The following is a 21,043-nucleotide window of genomic DNA, read 5'->3' as shown; positions in this document are numbered from 1 at the left end:
CATTCTCTGACCCTATGTCACCTCTTCCTAAAGATGTAATTGCATCTCTTACCAACAGAGCCACACCACTGCCTATGCCTTTCTGCTTGACCTTTCAATTCAAAGTATATCCTTTGATGTTAAGCTCCCAACTATGGCCTTTGTTCAGCCACGATTCAGTGATGCCCACAACGTCATACCGACCAATTTCTAATTGCGCTATGAGTTCATCCACCTTATTCTGAATGCTACATGCATTTAAATACAGCACCTTCAGTCCTGCATTCTTTGCCCTTTTGAATTTTGCCTGTGTGGAACAAATTAACTCTTTGCTCTGTCTGCATTTGTACCCAATCATTGGCTTGTCCTTCGTTACATTCATGTTACATCCATCATCTACTTGTACACTCAGTCAAGTTAGTAAGACACAACTTAACCCGTACAAATCCATGTCAGGTGTCCATAACTAGGCCATGGTTTTCCAAATGCTCATGAATCCCAACCCTGTGAATTTCCTCCAGTAACGTCCCTACCTCTGGCATGAGATTCACCAGTCTATAGTTTCCAGGATTATCCCTGGGTCCCTTCATGAATAATGGAACAACATTAGCTGCTTGACAGTCCTCTGGGACCTCGCCTGTGGTGAGAGAGGACACAAAGATATTGATCAAGGCACCAGTAATCTCATTTGATTCTCGCTTTCTAAGCTTTACATATTTTCCCTTTTTCTTTTTGACCAAATTCATCACCTCTCTCGATATCTTCTGACTGGAACATACATGTCCTGTACTCTGCGCAGTTGGTCCTTAAACACCCTCTACAAGGATGTGTGCATAACCCTCTATTTTTCTAAGCTCCATGTACCTACCTAAGAGTCTCTCTGTTACAAGGTGGGTGTTGATGGCGGACCCAAATGCAAGACACAGACACTGAAGTACTAGGAACTGGGCAATGAGTTTATCAAGAAAGCAAGAGGAGAGAGGAAGAAACAACGTTGGCCATTGACACAGGCCCTGGACGAGACTAGGATTCAGGGCCTGGTAGGACTTGGGCGAGAAGCACGGCACCCAGACGTGGAACTAGGAACAAGGAGCCTGGACTAGGAACTCGGAACTCCAGAACCAGAGTCTGGACAAGGATCCACAACCTGGGACTCGGAACCAGAGTCTTGACTCGGAACCAGAACCTGGGTCTAGGCTAGGACTCGGGACTAGGATCTTGGCAAGGACAGGACGAGGTAATCCAACACAAGATGAGGTACCCCAGCACAGGACGAGGAATCTCCAGCACTGGGCTGGGCGAAGAACCCCTGGGCTGGATGAGGCACCAGAACTAGATGAGGACATGAAGCTCAGATTTGGACAGGGCTAGAACACGGCACTTGGACTTGGTCTTGGAACACAGGAACACAGAGCCTTGGATGTGGACTGGATGCTCAGAGCCTCGGACATGGACTGGACAAGGTACTCCAGGGCAGGACGTGGCTCATGGACCAGGTTTGGCTTGGCTCTTGGACTCGGCTTGGTTAGGCTCTTGGGTACGGAGCCGGGACTCCTCCTTGGAGCGCAGGGCCAGGACCCTTTCTAGGACGCTGGGCCGGGATGACTGCTGAGGTAAACTGCCGAGGATTTAGATGGAGACAATCCAGCACAGGATGAGGAATCTCCAGCACCGGGCTGGGCGAGGCACCAGAACTAGATAAGGACAGAAAGCTCAGATTTGGACAGGGCTGGAACACAGCGCCTGGAACTTGGAACACAGAACACAGAGCCGGGACCCCTCCTTGGGAACAGGGCTTAGGGCCGGGGCTTTATACAGAGTCAGGACCCCTACTTGGGGACAGGACCGAGGGCCGGGACTCTTCTTTGACACCGCCACTAAACACAGGGACACAAAGAGACAGTTCCAAACTCAACAATAGATACATCCTTATCTTGGTGTGGCAAGGCTCCGGTCTCACTCCGGCGGTTGAACTAGGCAGCGATAAAGGCAAGGACACAGGTGAGGTTGCAGGCGAGGTAGCAGGCGAAAGTAACAGATGAAGATTACAGATGAAGATTAGTGCCGAAGTAACTGTTGAGATGAACTGCCAACGTAACTGCCAGGGATTCAGATGGGGAGGGGAAGGGAACAATCCAGCAGGAAATCCTTGGCTTGAGAGGTATGTGTCAGCCCAAAATGAGAATCAGGTTCCTCAATTAAGGCACCCAATGGTACAAGGGAAAACAGGAAAACCCAGAATAAGGAATTGACGGACCAGACCGTGAACCGGAATGCAGTCTTCACAGATCAGACCATGACACTCTCAAAAGAACCTATTGTATCTGCTTCCACCACTGTCGCTGGCAGCCCATTCCACGCACCCACCACTCTCTGTGTAAAAAACATACCCCTGACATCTCCTCTGTTCCTATTTCCCAAGCACCTTAAAGCTGTGCCCTTCATGCTAGCCATTTTGGACCCGGGGAAAGCCTCTGGCTATCCACATGATCAATGCCTCTCATCATCTTATACACCTCTATCAGGTCACCTCTCATCCTCCATCGCTCCAAGGAGAAAAAGCTGAGTTCTCACAACCTATTCTCAGAAGGCATGCTCCCCAATCCAGGTAACATCCTTGTAAATCTCCTCTGCACTCTCTCTATAGTATCCACATACTTCCTGTAGTGAGATGACCAGAACTGAACACAGTACTCCAAGTGGGGTCTGACCAACACTGTTGTTAAGCAGCTTCGAGAGTCCTATCGAGACAGAGCACAGGATCTTGCTGATCCTCTCCACTGCCAAGTGTCTTACCATTAATACCGCATTCTGCCTTCAAATTTGACCGACCAAAATGAACCACTTCACACTTATCTGGGTTGAACTCCATCTGCCACTTCTCAGCCCAGTTTTGCATCCTATTGATGTCCCGCTGTAACCTCCGACAACCCTTCACACTATCCACAACAACCCCAACCTTTGTGTCATCAGCAACCTTATTAACCCACCCTTCTTCCTCACCTACTTCCTCTTCCAGGTCATTTATAAAAGTCACAAAGAGGAGGGATCCCAGACAGATTCCTGCAGGACACCACTGGTCACCGACCTCCATGCAGAATATGAACCATCGACAACTACCCTTTGTCTTCTGTGAGCAAACTGATTCTGGATTCACAAAGCAAAGTCTCCTTGGATCCCATGCCTCATTACTTTTTGCATGAGCCTCGCATGAGGAACCTTATCAAATGCCTTACCGAAATTCACATACACTACATCCGGAGAAACCGGGGAATTATAGACCAGTAAGCCTGACATCAGTGGTGGGGAAAATGCTAGAGTCAGTTATCAAAGATGTGATAACAGCAAATTTGGAAAGCGATGAAATCATCGGACAAAGTCAGCGTGGATTTGTGAAAGGAAAATCATGTCTGACGAATCTCATAGAATTTTTTGAGGATGTAACTAGTAGAGTGGATAGGGGAGAACCAGTGGCTGTGGTATATTTGGATTTTCAAAAGGCTTTTGACAAAGTCCCACACAGGAGATTAGGGTGCAAACTTAAAGCACACGGTATTGGGGGTATGGTATTGATGTGGATAGAGAATTGGGTGGCAGACAGGAAGCAAAGAGTGAGAATAAACGGGACCTTTTCAGAATGGCAGGCAGTGACTAGTGGGGTACCGCAAAGCTCAGTGCTGGGACCCCAGTTGTTTACAATATATATTAATGACTTAGATGAGGGAATTAAATGCAGCATCTCCAAGTTTGCGGATGACACGAAGCTGGGCAGCAGTGTTAGCTGTGAGGAGGATGCTAAGAGGATGCAGGGTTACTTGGATAGGTTTGGTGAGTTGGCAAATTCATGGCAGATGCAATTTAATGTGGATAAATGTGAGGTTATCCACTTTGGTGGCAAGAACAGGAAAACAGATCATTATCTGAATGGTGGCCGATTAGGAAAAAGGGAGGTGCAACGAGACCTGGGTGTTATTGTACACCAGTCATTGAAAGTGGGCATGCAGGTACAGCAGGCGGTGAAAAAGGCGAATGGTATGCTGGCATTCATAACAAGAGGATTCGAGTACAGGAGCAGGGAGGTTCTACTGCAGTTATACAAGGCCTTGATAAGGCCACACCTGGAGTATTATGTGCAGTTTTGGTCCCCTAATCTGAGGAAAGACATTCTTGCCATAGAGAGTGCACAAAGAAGGTTCACCAGATTGATTCCTGGGATGGCAGGACTTTCATATGATGAAAGGCTGGATCGATTAGACTTATACACTCTGGAATTTAGAAGATTGAGGGGGGATCTGATTGAAACGTATAAAATTCTAAAGGGATTGGACAGGCTAGATGCAGGAAGATTGTTCCCGATGTTGGGGAAGTCCAGAACGAGGGGTCACAGTTTGAGGATAAAGGGGAAGCTTTTAGGACCAAGATGATGAAAAACTTCTTCACACAGAGAGTGGTGAATCTGTGGAATTTTCTGCCACAGGAAACAGTTGAGGCCAGTTCATTGGCTATATTTAAGAGGGAGTTAGATATGGCCCTTGTGGCTAAAGGGATCGGGGTATGGGGGGAAGGCTGATACAGGGTTCTGAGTTGGGTATCAGCCATGATCATACTGAATAGCGGTGCAGGCTCGAAGGGCTGAATGGCCTACTCCTGCACCTATTTTCTATGTTTCTATGCCCTCATGATCTTATATTTGTCCATTAGTTCAATCTCTTACATTCTAGGGAATAAATCCTTGTTTCTCCACCTCTCCTTGAAATTGAGGTCCAAGTCCAGACAACATCCTAGTAAATCTTTTATGCATTCTTTTTTTCTTTTTAATAGTTTTCCTATAATGGAGGGATTAAAATGCACACAATACTGCAAGATGTGGCCTCCCCAATATCTTGTATAACTGATCATAACCTCCAAACTCTTATACATAGTGCCCTGACTGATGAAGGCCAGCATGCCTTCCTTATCAGCCTGTCTAGAACATAGAACATAGAATAGTACAGCACAGTACAGGCCCTTCAGCCCACAATGTTGTGCCGACCCTCAAACCCTGCCTCCCATATAAGCCCCCACCTTAAATTCCTCCATATACCTGTCTAGTAGTCTCTTAAACTTCACTAGTGTATCTGCCTCCACCACTGACTCAGGCAGTGCATTCCACGCACCAACCACTCTCTGAGTAAAAAACCCTTCCTCTAATATCCCCCTTGAACTTCCCACCCCTTACCGTAAAACCATGTCCTCTTGTATTGAGCAGTGGTGCCCTGGGGAAGAGGCGCTGGCTATCCACTCTTATCTATTCCTCTTATTATCTTGTACACCTCTATCATGTCTCCTCTCATCCTCCTTCTCTCCAAAGAGTAAAGCCCTAGCTCCCTTAATCTCTGATCATAATGCATACTCTCTAAACCAGGCAGCATTCTGGTAAATCTCCTCTGTACCCTTTCCAATGTTTCCACATCCTTCCTATAGTGAGGTGACCAGAACTGGACACAGTATTCCAAGTGTGGCCTAACCACAGTTTTATAGAGCTACATCATTACATCGCGACTCTTAAACTCTATCCCTGGACTTATGAAAGCTAACACCCCATAAGCTTTCTTAACTACCCTATCCACCTGTGAGGCAACTTTCAGGGATCTGTGGACATGTACCCCCAGATCCCTCTGCTCCTTCACACTACCAAGTATCCTGCCATTTACTTTGTACTCTGCCTTGGAGTTTGTCCTTCCAAAGTGTACCACCTCACACTTCTCTGGGTTGAACTCCATCTGCCACTTCTCAGCCCTCTTCTGCATCCTATCAATGTATCTCTGCAATCTGTGACAATCCTCTACACTATCTACAACACCACCAACCTTTGTGTCATCTGCAAACTTGCCAACCCACCATTCTACCCCAACATCCAGGTCGTTAATAAAAATCATGAAAAGTAGAGGTCCCAGAACAGATCCTTGTGGGACACCACTGGTCACAATCCTCCAATCTGAATGTACTCCCTCCACTACCACCCTCTGCCTTCTGCAGCCAAGCCAATTCTGAATCTACTTGGCCAAACTTCCCTGGATCCCATGCCTTCTGACTTTCTGAACAAGCCTATCGTGTGGAACCTTGTCAAATGCCTTACTAAAATCCATATAGATCACATCCACTGCACTACCCTCATCTATGTGCCTGGTCACCTCCTCAAAGAACTCTATCAGGCTTGTTAGACACGATCTGCCTCTGGTCTCTTTGAGCCAATATCAGATGTAGTTAAACCATTAAGCTGGCTTACAACAAGTAACTTGATGTTTCAGTCATCCTCGTCCTTTAAATAATCTGATACTATTTTGTACCAATTTTCTTCAAACAGCAATGATTAAATGGTGGATCAGCCTCAATGGTCTGACAGGTCTGATTCTCTCCTGCATCTCATTCTGGTCCTACAATAGGAAGCAATGCCCTTCTGATAACGATCCCCGAAGATTAATCCCTGTCGCACTGAGTGTACACTGTAACCAGTGTTTCTACCTTTTGTATGCGTCCCTCGATGTCCAGGAAGATAGCTCTGGGCTGGTAGGCGGACGATGCAGATCCCATTGCACTGCAATGAAGTTGATGCTGAACTGCTCGCTCAGCCTCCTTTGTAGACTAGCATTTAATCTTAGCTCCTCACACTCAGCTGCTTACTCTGCTACTGACACACTGACCTGCTCTCTGCTCGCTCCTTTCTCAGACACAGCTATCCACCCGCACAATTGTTTAGCATGGTGCTCAGCTCTTGTTTCTAGCCACTCAGGATCTCCATAGCAACATACAGAAGAGACAGAAGCATCTGGTCTTAAATTCTGTAATTACCACAGTTTGAAAGGAACCCTTTAGAAATTAGAGATCATTAGTAGGATTAAGCTGACCCAGTCCTTTCAGCCCTAGAGCTAAGCAGAAGACCATGCCAAGGGTAGTCAAAAGTAAGGTGACTATTCTAAACCAAAAAGTAAAACATTGAAATGTTGGTTGTACATTATACACTTCCAGGATAGACAGAGCATGGATTAGATGGAATAAAACTCTTTCTACACTGCCACATTGAATGCTGCCAGAACAGTGTCAATACTGGTGAGATATGGTGTAATCTTCCTCCTTTCTTTCCATTCAAACATTCATAAGACATCTCCCTTTAAGACAGAGCCTTTTTCCCATGCCACCATGGAGATAAACTGCTCCCCCCACCCCATAGGACTCAGCCATTCCTGTTATGGGTGGCATATTTTTTCCATCCTTGCGTACCTTGGGAAGGTGATGGTGAGCAGGACACCAGCCTTTCACCTGTTCCTGTACCTACTGTATTTATATGATTGACCTGTTAGGTTTTAGAGTGATGGAGCTATATAGCACAGAAACAGGCCCTATGGCCCAAATTGACAAGAGGAGGCATGAGATCGAGGGAAACCGCTGTGTGGATACAGAATTGGCTTTCCCACAGAAAGCAGAGTATGGTGTATTCTGCCTGGAGGTTAGTGACCAGTAGTGTTCCAAAGGGATTTGCTCTGGGACCGCTGCTCATTGTGGTTTTTATAAAACACTTGGATGAGGAAGTGGAAGGGTGGGTTAGTAAGTTTACAGATAACACAAATGTTGGTGGTATTATGAATAGCATAGAAGGTTGTCATAGTTTATAACAGGATATTGACAGGATGCAGAGCTGGGCTGAGAAATGGCAGACGTTGGTTGCAATTCTGGTTGTGAGGTAATGTTGCAGTTCTATAAAACCTGGTTATACCACACTTGGAATATTGTATTCATTTCATAATGGGTAACCTCATAATAGGAAGGGTGTAGAAGTTTTAGAGAGGACAGCCAGCACCTTTTTCCCAGCACAGCAATGGTCAGTGCCCAAAGGTGGAGGGAAGTATAGGGGGGATGTCAGAGGTAGGCTTTTTACACAGAGAATGATATGTGCTGAGTTGGTGGTAGAGGCAGATACATTAGGGACACTTAAGAGAGATTTAGATAGGCACATGGATGAAAGAAAAATGGAAGGCTATGTAGGAGGGAGGGTTAGATTGATCTTGGAGTGGTTTAAAAGGTTGGCATAACATCACATGCTGAAGGGTCTGTACTGTGCTATACTGTTTTATGTTCGATGTTCATTTGTGGCAACCAAGTTGCCTAGTTTAGCTAGTCCTATTTTCCTGCATTTGCTCCATATCCCTCTAAACCTTTCCCATCCATGTAACTATTCACTTAACTGTCATAAATGTGCCTGCCTCTACCACTTCCTCTTGCAGCTCATTCCATAGACATCACTCTCTGTGTGAAAAAAATGTCCCTCAGCTCCCTTTTAACTGTTTCCTTTTTCACTTTAAAGCTATGCCCTCTAGTTTTCGATGCCTTACCCCATCAAAAAGACTGTGGCTGTGCACCTTACTGAGGTGCCTTTGATTTCTCTGGGCCTGTACTTCATGGAGTTTAGATGACTGAGGGGGGAATCTACCTGAAACCTGCTGAATACTGAAAGCCCTGGATAGAGTGGACATGGAAGAGGCTCTTTCCATTTGTGGGAGAGTCTAGGAGTCATAGAGTCATACAAAAGTACAGTACAAAATAGACCCTTTGGCCCATCTAGTCCATGCTGAAACATTTAAGCTTCCTACTCCCATCAATTTGCACCAGGTCTATAGCCTTCCATACCCCTACCATCCACGTACTTATCTAAACTTCCTTTAAGTGTTGAGATCGAGCATTCATGCACCACTTGCACTTATAGCTCATTCCACCATCACACAACCCTCTGAGTGAAGAAGTTTCCCCTCATGTTCCACTTAAATTTTTCACCTTTCACCTTTAACACATGAACTGTAGTTGTAGTCCCACCCAACCTCAGTGGAAAAAAACATGCTTGATTGACCCTACCTATACCCCTTATAATTTTGTATATACCTCTATCAAATCTCTCCTCAATCTTCTTTGTTCTTAGGAATAAAGTCCCAACCTATTCAATCTTTCCTTATAACTCAGGTCCTCCAATCCAGCAATATCTTTGTAGATATTCTCTGTACTCTTTCACCTTATTTACATCTTTTTTGTAGGTACATGAAAAAAAACTGCAGGCAATACTCCAACTTAGGCCTCACCAATAGCTTATACAACTTCAACATAACATCCTGTCTCCTGTATTCAATAATATAGAAACATAGAAAACCTACAGCACAATACAGGCACTTCATCTCACAATGCTGTGCCAAACATGTAATTACTTTAGAAATCACCTAGGGTTACCCATAGCCCTCTGTTTTTCTCAGCGCCATGTGCCTATCCAGGAGTCTCTTAAAAGACCCTATCGTATCCGCTTCCACCACCGTCGCCAGCAGCCCATTCCATGCACTCACCACTCTTTCCGTAAAAAAACTTAACCCTTGAGATCTCCTCTGTACTTATTTCAAAGCACCTTAAAACTGTGCCCTTTCGTGTTAGCCATTTCAGCCCTGGGAAAAAGTCTCTGACTATCCACATGATCATAGAACATAGATCATAAAATAGTACAGCACAGTACAGGCCCTTCGGCCCACAATGTTGTGCCGACCCTCAAACCCTGCCTCCCATATAAGCCCCCACCTTAGATTCCTCCATATACCTGTCTAGTAGTCTCCTAAACTTCACTAGTGTATCTGCCTCCACCACTGACTCAGGCAGTGCATTCTACGCACCAACCACTCTCTGAGTAAAAAACCTTCCTCTAATATCCCCCTTGAACTTCCCACCCCTTACCTTAAAGCCATGTCCTCTTGTATTGAGCAGTGGTGCACTGGAGAAGAGGCGCTGGCTATCCACTCTATCTATTCCTCTTATTATCTTGTACACCTCTATCATGTCTCCTCTCATCCTCCTTCTCTCCAAAGAGTAAAGCCCTAGCTCCCTTAATCTCTGATCATAATGCATACTCTCTAAACCAGGCAGCATTCTGGTAAATCTCCTCTGTACCCTTTCCAATGCTTCCATATCCTTCCTATAGTGAGGTGACCAGAACTGGACACAGTACTCCAAGTGTGGCTTAACCAGAGTTTTATAGAGCTACATCATTACATCGCGACTCTTAAACTCTATCCCTCGACTTATGAAAGCTAACACCCCATAAGCTTTCTTAACTACCCTATCCATCTGTGAGGCAACTTTCAGGGAACTGTGGACATGTACCCCGAGATCCCTCTGCTCCTCCATACTACCAAGTATCCTGCCATTTACTTTGTACTCTGCCTTGGAGTTTGTCCTTCCAAAGTGTACCACCTCACACTTCTCCGGGTTGAACTCCATCTGCCACTTCTCAGCCCACTTCTGCATCCTATCAATGTCTCTCTGCAATCTTTGACAATCCTCTACACTATCCACAACACCACCAACCTTTGTGTCATCTGCAAACTTGCCAACCCACCCTTCTACCCCAACATCCGGGTCGTTAATAAAAATCAAGAAAAGTAGAGGTCCCAGAACAGATCTTTGTGGGACACCACTAGTCACAATCCTCCAATCTGAATGTACTCCCTCCACCACCACCCTCTGCCTTCTGCAGGCAAGCCAATTCTGAATCCACCTGGCCAAACTTCCCTGGATCCCATGCCTTCTAATTTTCTGAATAAGCCTACCGTGTGGAACCTTGTCAAATGCCTTACTAAAATCCATATAGATCACATCCACTGCACTACCCTCATCTATATGCCTGGTCACCTCCTCAAAGAACTCTATCAGGCTTGTTAGACACGATCTGCCCTTCACAAAGCCATACTGACTGTCCCTGATCAGACCATGATTCTCTAAATGCCTATAGATCCTATCTCTAAGAATCTTTTCCAACAGCTTTCCCACCACAGATGTAAGGCTCACTGGTCTATAATTACCCGGACTATCCCTACAACGTTTTATGAACAAGGGAACAACATTCGCCTCCCTCCAATCCTCTGGTACCATTCCGCTGGACAACGAGGACATAAAGATCCTAGCCAGAGGCTCAGCAATCTCTTCTCTCTTGCCTCATGGAGCAGCCTGGGGAATATTCCATCAGGCCCCGGGGACCTATCTGTCCTAATGTATTTTAACAACTCCAACACCTCCTCTCCCTTAATATCAACATGCTCCAGAACATCAACGTCACGCATATTGTCCTCACCATCATCAAGTTCCCTCTCATTGGTGAATACCAAAGAAAAGTATTCATTGAGGACCTCGCTCACTTCCACAGCCTCCAGGCACATCTTCCCACCTTTATCTCTAATCGGTCCTACCTTCACTCCTGTCATCCTTTTTTTCTTCACATAATTGAAGAATGCCTTGGGGTTTTCCTTTACCCTACTCGCCAAGGCCTTCTCATGCCCCCTTCTTGCTCTTCTCAGCCCCTTCTTAAGCTCCTTTCTTGCTTCCCTATATTCCTCAATAGACCCATCTGAGCCTTGCTTCCTAAACCTCATGTATGCTGCCTTCTTCCACCTGACTAGATTTTCCACCTCACTTGTCACCCATGTTTCCTTCACCCTACCATTCTTTATCTTCCTCACCGGGACAAATTTATCCCTTACATCCCGCAAGAGATCTCTAAACATCGACCGCATATCCATAGTACATTTCCCTGCAAAAACATCATCCCAATTCACACCCGCAAGTTCTAGCCTTATAGCCTCATAATTTGCCTCATAATTATAAAGGCCAGGGAGCGGTGGTCACTGTCCCCCAGATGCTCACCCATTGAGAGATCTGTGACCTGACCCGGTTCATTACCTAGTACTAGATCTAGTATGGCATTCCCCCGGTCGGCCTGTCCACATACTGTGACAGGAATCCATCCTGGACACACTTAACAAACTCTGCCCCATCTAAAACCTTGGAACTAATCAGGTGCCAATCAATATTAGGGAAGTTAAAGTCACCCATGATAACAACCCTGTTATTTTTGCACCTTTCCAAAATCTGCCTCTCAATCTGCTCCTCCGTATCTCTGCTGCTACCAGTAGAGTAACTGCTCCCTTCCTGTTCCTGCTTTCCACCCATATTGACTCAAAAGAGGATCCTGCTACATTACCCACCCTTTCTGTAGCTGTAATAGTATCCCTGACCAGTAATGCCACCCCTCCTCCCCTTTTTCCGCCCTCTCTATCCCTTTTAAAGCACTGAAATCCAGGAATATTGAGAATCCATTCCTGCCCTGGTGCCAGCCACGTCTCTATAATGGCCACTACATCATAATTCCATGTATGTATCCAAGCTGTCAGTTCATCACCTTTGTTCCTGATGCTTCTTGCATTGAGGTACACACACTTCAGCCCTTCTACCTTACTGTCTTTACACCGTTTATTCTGCTTCTCTTTTCTCAAAGCCTCTCTGTATGTTAGATCTGGCTTTACTCCATGCACTTCTTTCACTGCTCTATCGCTCTGGGTCCCATCTCCCTTGCAGATTAGTTTAAACCCTCCCTCAATGCCGTTCATCATCTATACTCCTCTATTAGGTCACCTCTTATCCTCCGTCGCTCCGAGGAGAAAAGGCCAAGTTCACTCAACCTATTCTCTTAAGGCATGCTCCCCAATCTGAGAAACATCCTTGTAAATCTCCTCTGCACCCTTTCTATAGTTTCCACATCCTTCTTGTAGTGAGGTGAGCAGAAATGAGCACAGTATTCCACGTGGGGTCTGATCAGGGTCTTATACAGCTGTAACATAACTTCTCGGCTCTTGAACTCAATCCCACGGTTGATGAAGGCCAATGCACCGTATGCCTTCTTAACCACACAGTCAATCTGTGCAGCAGCTTTGAGTGTCCGATGGACACAAACCCCAAGATCCGTCTGATCCTCCACATAGCCAAGAGTCTTACCATTAATACTATATTCTGCCATCATATTTGACCTACCAAAATGAATCACCTCACACCTATCTGGGTTGAACTCCATCTGCCATTTCTCAATGTCCTGCTGTAACCTTTGACAGCCCTCCACATAATCAACAACACCCCCAACCTTTGTGTCATCAGCAAATTTACTAACCCATCCCTCTACTTCCGCATCCAGATCATTTATAAAAATCACAAAGAGAAGGGGTCCTGGAACAGATCCCTAAGGCACACCACTGGTCATCGACCTCTGTGCAGAATGTGACCCATCTACAACCACTCTTTGCCTTCTGTGGGCAAGCCAGTTCTGGATCCACAAAGCAATGTCCCCTTGGATCCCATGCCTCCTTATTTTCTCAATAAGCCTTGCATAGGGTACCTTATTAAATGCCTTGCTGAAATCCATATACACTACATCCACTGCTCTACCTTCATCAATGTGTTTAGTCACACCCTCAGAAAATTCAATCAGGCTCGTAAGGCACGATCTGCCTTTGACAAAGCTATGCTGACTATTCCTAATCGTATTATGCCTCTCCAAATGTTCATAAATCCTGCCTCTCAGGATCTTCTCCATCAACTTACCAACCACTGAAGGAAGACTCACTGGTCTATAATTTCCTGGGCTATCTCTGCTCCCTTTCCTGAATAAGGGAACATCTGCAACCTTCCCCCGGAACTTCCCCTGTCCCCATTGATGATGCAAAGATCATTGTCAGAGGCTCAACAATCTCCTCCCTCGCCTCCCGCAGTAGCCTGGGGTATATCTAGTCTGGTCCCAGTGACTTATCCAACTTGATAAGTCAAGTTGGATAACTTGACTTATCACACTCCAGCTCCAGCACATCTTCTTTCTTAATGTCTATATGTGCAAGCTTTTCAATCCGCTGTAAGTCATCCCTGCAATCGCCAAGATCATTTTCCGTAGAGAATACTGAAGCAAAGTATACATTAAGTACTTCCACTACCTCCTCCAGTTCCATACACACTTTTCCACCGTCACACTTGATTGGTCCTATTCGCTCACATCTTTTCGAAACATAGAAACATAGAAAATAGGTGGAGTAGGCCATTCGGCCCTTCGAGCCTGCACCGCCATTCAGTATGATCATGGCTGATCATCCAACTCAGAACCCTGTACCAGCCTTCCCTCCATACCCCCTGATCCCTTTAGCCACAAGGGCCATATCTAACTCCCTCTTAAATATAGCCAATGAACTGGCCTCAACTGTTTCCTATGGCAGAGAATTCCACAGATTCACCACTCTCTGTGTGAAGAGGTTTTTCCTCATCTCAGTCCTAAAAGGCTTCTCCTTTATCCTCAAACTGTGACCTCTTGTTCTGGACTTCCCCAACATCGGGAACAATCTTCCTGCACCTAGCCTGTCCAATCCCTTTAGGATTTTGGCCTTTATTAATGCTGGCCTTTACTAATCAGAGCATTGAGTATAGGAGTTGGGATGTAATGTTGAAATTGTATAAGGCATTGGTAAGGCCAAATTTGGAGTATTGTGTACCATTCTGTTCACTGAATTATAGGAAACATGTCAATAAAATTGAGAGAGTACAGAGGAGGTTTATGAAAATGTTGCCTGGGTTTCATCTCCTAAGTTACAGAGAAAGGTTGAACAAGTTAGGTCTTTATTCTTTGGAGCGTAGAAGATTGAGAGGGGACTTGACAGAGGTGTTTAAAATTATGAGGGGGATTGATAGAGTTGACGTGGAAAGGCTTCTTCCATTGAGAGTGGGGGAGATTCAAACAAGACGTGAGTTGAGAGTTAAAGGGCAAAAGTTTAGGGGTAACATGAGGGGGAACTTTTTTACTCAGAGAGTGGTAGCTGTGTGGAACAAGCTTCCAGCAGAAGTGGTTGAGGCAGGTTTGATGTTGTCATTTAAAGTTAAAATGGACAACTATATGCAGGAAAGGAATGGAGGGTTATGGACCAAGTGCAGGTGGGACTAGGTGAGAGTAAGAGTTCAGCACAGACTAGAAGAGCCGAGATGGCCTGTTTCCGTGCTGTAATGGCAGGCGGTGACTAGTGGGGTACCGCAAGACTCAGTGCTGGGACCCCAGTTGTTTACAATATATATTAATGACTTGGATGAGGGAATGAAATGCAGCATCTCCAAGTTTGCGGATGACACGAAGCTGGGTGGCAGTGTTAGCTGTGAGGAGGATGCTAAGAGGATGCAGGGTGACTTGGATAGGTTGGGTGAGTGGGCAAATTCATGGCAGATGCAATTTAATGTGGATAAATGTGAAGTTATCCACTTTGGTGGCAAAAATAGGAAAACAGATTATTATCTGAATGATGGCCGATTAGGAAAAGGGGAGGTGCAACGAGACCTGGCTGTCATTATACACCAGTCATTGAAAGTGGGCATGCAGGTACAGCAGGCGGTGAAAAAGGCGAATGGTATGCTGGCATTTATAGCGAGAGGATTTGAGTACAGGAGCAGGGAGGTACTACTGCAGTTGTACAAGGCCTTGGTGAGACCACACCTGGAGTATTGTGTGCAGTTTTGGTCCCCTAATCTGAGGAAAGACATCCTTGCCATAGAGGGAGTACAAAAAAGGTTCACCAGATTGATTCCTGGGATGGCAGGACTTTCATATGAAGAAAGACTGGATGAACTGGGCTTGTACTCGTTGGAATTTAGAAGATTGAGGGGGGATCTGATTGAAACGTATAAGATCCTAAAGGGATTGGACAGGCTAGATGCAGGAAGATTGTTCCCGATGTTGGGGAAGTCCAGAACGAGGGGTCACAGTTTGAGGATAAAGGGGAAGCCTTTTAGGACCGAGATTAGGAAAAACTTCTTCACACAGAGAGTGGTGAATCTGTGGAATTCTCTGCCACAGGAAACAGTTGAGGCCAGTTCATTGGCTATATTTAAGAGGGAGTTAGATATGGCCCTTGTGGCTACGGGGGTCAGGGGGTATGGAGGGAAGGCTGGGGCGGGGTTCTGAGTTGGATGATCAGCCATGATCATAATAAATGGCGGTGCAGGCTCGAAGGGCTGAATGGCCTACTCCTGCACCTATTTTCTATGTAAATTGATAGATATATGGACAGGAAGGGAGTGGAGGGTTATGGACAGAGTGCAGGTTGGTGGGACTAGGTGAGAGTAGGAGTTCGGCACAGACTAGAAGGGCCGAGATGGCCTGTTTCCGTGCTGTAATTGTTATATGGTTAATTTTATACATTTCAATAAGATCTGCCCCTCAATCTTCTAAATTCCAGCGAGTATCAGCCTAGTCGATCCAGTCTTTCATCATATGAAAGTCCTGCCATCCCAGGAATCAATCTGGTGAACCTTCTTTATACTCCCTCGATGGCAAGAATGTCTTTCCTCAGATTAGGGGACCAAAACTGCACACAATACTCCAGGTGTGGTCTCACCAAGGCCTTGTACAACTGCAGTAGTACCTCCCTGCTCCTGTACTCGAATCCTCTTGCTATGAATGCCAGCATACCATTTGTCTTTTTCACCACCTGCTGTACCTGCATGCCCACTTTCAATGACTGGTGTACAATGACACCCAGGTCTCGTTGCACCTCCCCTTTTCCTAATCAGCCACCATTCAGATAATAATCTATTTTCCTGTTTTTGCCACCAAAGTGGATAACCTCACATTTATCCACATTAAATTGCATTTGCCCACTCACCTAACCTATCCAAGTCACCCTGCATCCTCTTAGCATCCTCCTCACAGCTAACACTGCCGCCCAGCTTCGTGTCATCCGCAAACTTAGAGTTGCTGCATTTAATTCCCTCGTCTAAGTCATTAATATATATTGTAAACAACTGGGGTCCCAGCACTGAGCCTTGCAGTACCCCACTAGTCACCGCCTGCCATTCTGAAAAGGTCCCATTTATTCCCACTCTTTGCTTCCTGTCCGCCAACCAATTCTGTATCCACATCAATACCATATCCCCAATACCGTGTGCTTTAAGTTTGCACACTAATCTCCTGTGTGGGACCTTGTCAAAAGCCTTTTGAAAATCCAAATTTACTACATCCACTGGTTCTCCCCTATCCACTCTACAAGCTACATCCTCAAAAAATTCTATGAGATTCGTCGGACATGATTTTCCTTTCACAAATCCATGCTGACTCTGTCCGATGATTTCACCGCTTTCCAAATGTGCTGTTATCACATCTTTGATAACTAACTCTAGCATTTTCCCCACCACCGATGTCAGGCTTACCGGTCTATAATTCCCCAGTTTCTCTCTCGCTCCTTTTTTAAAAAGCGGGGTTACATTAGCCACCCTCCAATCCTCAGGAACTAATCCAGAATCTAAAGAGTTTTGAAAAATTATCACTAATGCATCCACTATTTCTTGGGCTACTTCCTTAAGCACTCTGGGATGCAGACCATCTGGCCCTGGGGATTTATCTGCCTTTAATCCCTTCAATTTACCTAACACCACTTCCCTACTAACATGTATTTCGCTCAGTTCCTCCACCTCACTAGACCTTTGGTCCCCTACTATTTCTGGAAGATTATTTACGTCCTCCTTAGTGAAGACAGAGCCAAAGCAGTTATTCAATTGTTCTGCCATGTCCTTGGTCCTCATGATCAATTCACCTGTTACTGACTGTAAGGGGCTTACATTTGTCTTAACCAATCTTATTCTTTTCACATATCTGTAAAAGCTTTTACAGTCAGTTTTTACATTCCCTGCCAGCTTTCTCTCATAATCTTTTTTCCCTTTCCTAATTAAGCCCTTTGTCCTCTTCTGCTGGACTCTGAATTTCTCCCAGTCCTCAGATGAGCCGCTTTTTCTGGCTAATTTGTATGTTTCTTCTTTGGAATTGATACTATCCCTAATTTCCCTTGTCAGCCACGGGTGCACTACCTGCCCTGGTTTATTCTTTTGCCAAACTGGGATGAACAATTGTTGTAGTTCATCCATGCGATCGTTAAATGCTTGCCATTGCATATCCACCGTCAACCCTTTAAGTATCATTTGCCAGTCTATCTTAGCTAATTCACGTCTCATACCTTCAAAGTTACACTTCTTTAAGTTCAGAACCTTTGTTTCTGAATTAACTATGTCACTCTCCATCTTAGTGAAGAATTCCACCATATTCCACCATTTAGGGATAGAGTTTAAGAGTCGCGATGTAATGATGCAGCTCTATAAAACTCTGCTTAGGCCACACTTGGAGTACTGTGTCCAGTTCTGGTCGCCTCACTATAGGAAGGATGTGGAAGCATTGGAAAGGGTACAGAGGAGATTTACCAGGATGCTCCCTGGTTTAGAGAGTATGCTTTATAGAAACATAGAAAACATAGAAAATAGGTGCAGGAGTAGGCCATTCGGCCCTTCGAGCCTGCACCGCCATTTATTATGGTCATGGCTGATCATCCAACTCAGAACCCCGCCCCAGCCTTCCCTCCATACCCCCTGACCCCCGTAGCCACAAGGGCCATATCTAACTACCTCTTAAATATAGCCAATGTACTGGCCTCAACTGCTTCCTGTGGCAGAGAATTCCACAGCTTCACCACTCTCTGTGTGAAGAAGTTTTTCCTAATCTCTGTCCTAAAAGGCTTCCCCTTTATCTTCAAACTGTGACCCCTTGTTCTGGACTTCCCCAACATCGGGAACAATCTTCCTGCATCTAGCCTGCCCAATCCCTTTAGGATTTTATACGTTTCAATCAGATCCCCCCTCAATCTTCTAAATTCCAACGAGTACAAGCCCAGTTCATCCAGTCTTTCTTCATATGAAAGTCCTGCCATCCCAAGAATCAATCTGGTGAACCTTTTTTGTACTCCCTCTATGGCAAGGATGTCTTTCCTCAGATTAAGGGACCAAAACTGCACACAATACTCCAGGTGTGGTCTCACCAAGGCCTTGTACAACTGCAGTAGTACCTCCCTGCTCCTGTACTCAAATCCTCTCGCTATAAATGCCAGCATACCATTCGCCTTTTTCACCGCCTGCTGTACCTGCATGCCCACTTTCAATGACTGGTGTATAATGACACTCAGGTCTCGTTGCACCTCCCCTTTTCCTAATCGGCCATCATTCAGATAATAATCTGTTTTCCTATTTTTGCTACCAAAGTGGATAACTTCACATTTATCCACATTAAATTGCATCTGCCATGAATTTGCCCACTCACCCAACCTATCCAAGTCACCCTGCATCCTCTTAGCATCCTCCTCACAGCTAACACTGCCACCCAGCTTCGTGTCATCCGCAAACTTGGAGATGCTGCATTTAATTCCCTCATCCAAGTCATTAATATATATTGTAAACAACTGGGGTCCCAGCACTGAGCCTTGCGGTACCCCACTAGTCACCGCCTGCTAGGTGCTAGGGCTTTACTCTTTGGAGAGAAGGAGGATGAGAGGAGACATGATAGAGGTGTGCAAGATATTAAGAGGAATAGATAGAGTGGATAGCCAGTGCCTCTTCCCCAGTGCACCACTGCTCAATACAAGAGGACATGGCTTTAAGGTAAGGGGTGGGAAGTTCAAGGGGGATATTAGAGGAAGGTTTTTTACTCAGAGAGTGGTTGGTGCGTGGAATGCACTGCCTGAGTCAGTGGTAGAGGCAGTTACACTAGTGAAGAGACTACTAGACAGGTATATGGAGGAATTTAAGGTGGGGGGGTTATATGGGAGGCAGGGTTTGAGGGTCGGCGCAACATTGTGGGCCGAAGGGCCTGTAATGTGCTGTAGTATTAAAAAAAAATATTATGGTCACTCTTACCCAAGAGGCCTCGCACAACAAGATTGCTGACTAACCCTTCCTCATTGGTCAATACCCAGTCTAGAATGGCGTGCTCTCTAGTTGGTTCCTCAACATGTTGGTTCAGAAAACCATCTCACATACATTCCAAGAAATCCTCTTCCTCAGCACCCTTACCAATTTGGTTCACCTAATCTATACGTAGATTGAAGTCACCCATTATAACTGCTGTTCCTTTATTGCACACATTTCTAATTTCCTGTTTAATGCCATCCCCAACCTCACCACTACTGTTAGGTGGCCTGTACACTACTCCCACCAGCGTTTTCAGCCCCTTAGTGTTACGCAGCTCTACCCATATCAATTCCACATCCTCCAGGCTAACGTCCTTCCTTTCCGTTGCATTAGTCTCCTCTGTGACCAGCAATGCTACCCCACCTCCTTTTCTTTCACGTCTATCCCTCCTGAATATTGAATATCCCTGAATGTTGAGCTCCCAACCTTGGTCACCCTGGAGCCATGTCTCTGTGATCCCAACTATATCCTATTCATTAATAACTATCTGCACATTCAGTTCATCCACCTTGTTACGAATGCTCCTTGCATTGACACACAAAGCCTTCAGGCTTGTTTTTACAACACTCTTAGCCCTTATACAATTATGTTGAAAAGTGACCCTTTTTGATTTTTGCCCTGGATTTGTCTGCCTGCCTGCCTGCCACTTTTACTTTTCACCTTACTACTTTTTGCTTCTACCCTCATTTTACACCCCTCTGTCTCTCTGCACTTGTTCCCATCCCCCTGCCACATTAGTTTAAATCCTCCTGAACAACAGTAGCAAATGCTCCCCCTAGGACATTGGTTCCAGTCCAGCCCAGGTGCAGACCGTCCTGTTTGTACCAGTCCCACCTCCGCCAAAACTGGTTCCAATACCCCAGAAATCTGAATCCCTCCCCCTTGCACCATTTTTCAAGCCACGTATTCATCCGATATATCCTCCTATTTCTACTCTGACTAGTATGTGGCACTGGTAGTAATCTAGAGATTATTACCTTTGTGGTCCTACTTTTTAGTATATCTCCTAACTCCCTCTTGCTTTTCACATACTTATAGAATTCCTTGGGGTTTTCCTTAATCCTGCTCGCCAAGGTCTTCTCATGACCCCTGATGGCTCTCCTAAGTTCATTTTTAAGCTCCTTCCTGCTAGCCTTATAATTTTCTAGATCTCTATCATTACCTAGTTTTTTGAACCTTTTTCAAGCTTTCTTTTCTTCTTGACCAGATTTTCAACTGCTTTTCTACAACACTGTTCCCGTACCCAACCACCCTTTCCCTGTATCATTGGAATGTACCTGTGCAGAATGCCACACAAATATCCTCTGAATATTTGCCACATTTTTGTTGTACATTTCGCTGAGAATATCTGTTCCAAATTCCTGCCTGATAGCTTCATATTTCCTCTTACTCCAGTTAAACTTGTCTGCTCCTATCCCTCTCTAAA

At 45.3% G+C, this 21,043-nt stretch overlaps 1 protein-coding gene across 1 annotated transcript in view; it reads right to left on the bottom strand.

The window, feature by feature from the left end:
* Nucleotides 1–6,552, bottom strand: part of pde9aa (phosphodiesterase 9aa) — a 267,251-nt gene extending 260,699 nt beyond the window's left edge. Inside the window, exon 1 of the mRNA XM_072262191.1 lies at nt 6,484–6,552. Within this exon, the coding sequence (XP_072118292.1) occupies nt 6,484–6,552 (69 nt within the window). The remainder of the gene's footprint in view (nt 1–6,483) is intronic.
* Nucleotides 6,553–21,043: the final 14,491 nt, after the last annotated feature.

The sequence above is a fragment of the Mobula birostris genome, chromosome 6, assembly GCF_030028105.1.
Source record: "Mobula birostris isolate sMobBir1 chromosome 6, sMobBir1.hap1, whole genome shotgun sequence".
Taxonomy (NCBI): domain Eukaryota; kingdom Metazoa; phylum Chordata; class Chondrichthyes; order Myliobatiformes; family Myliobatidae; genus Mobula; species Mobula birostris.
This window is presented reverse-complemented; position numbering and strand designations above follow the sequence as displayed.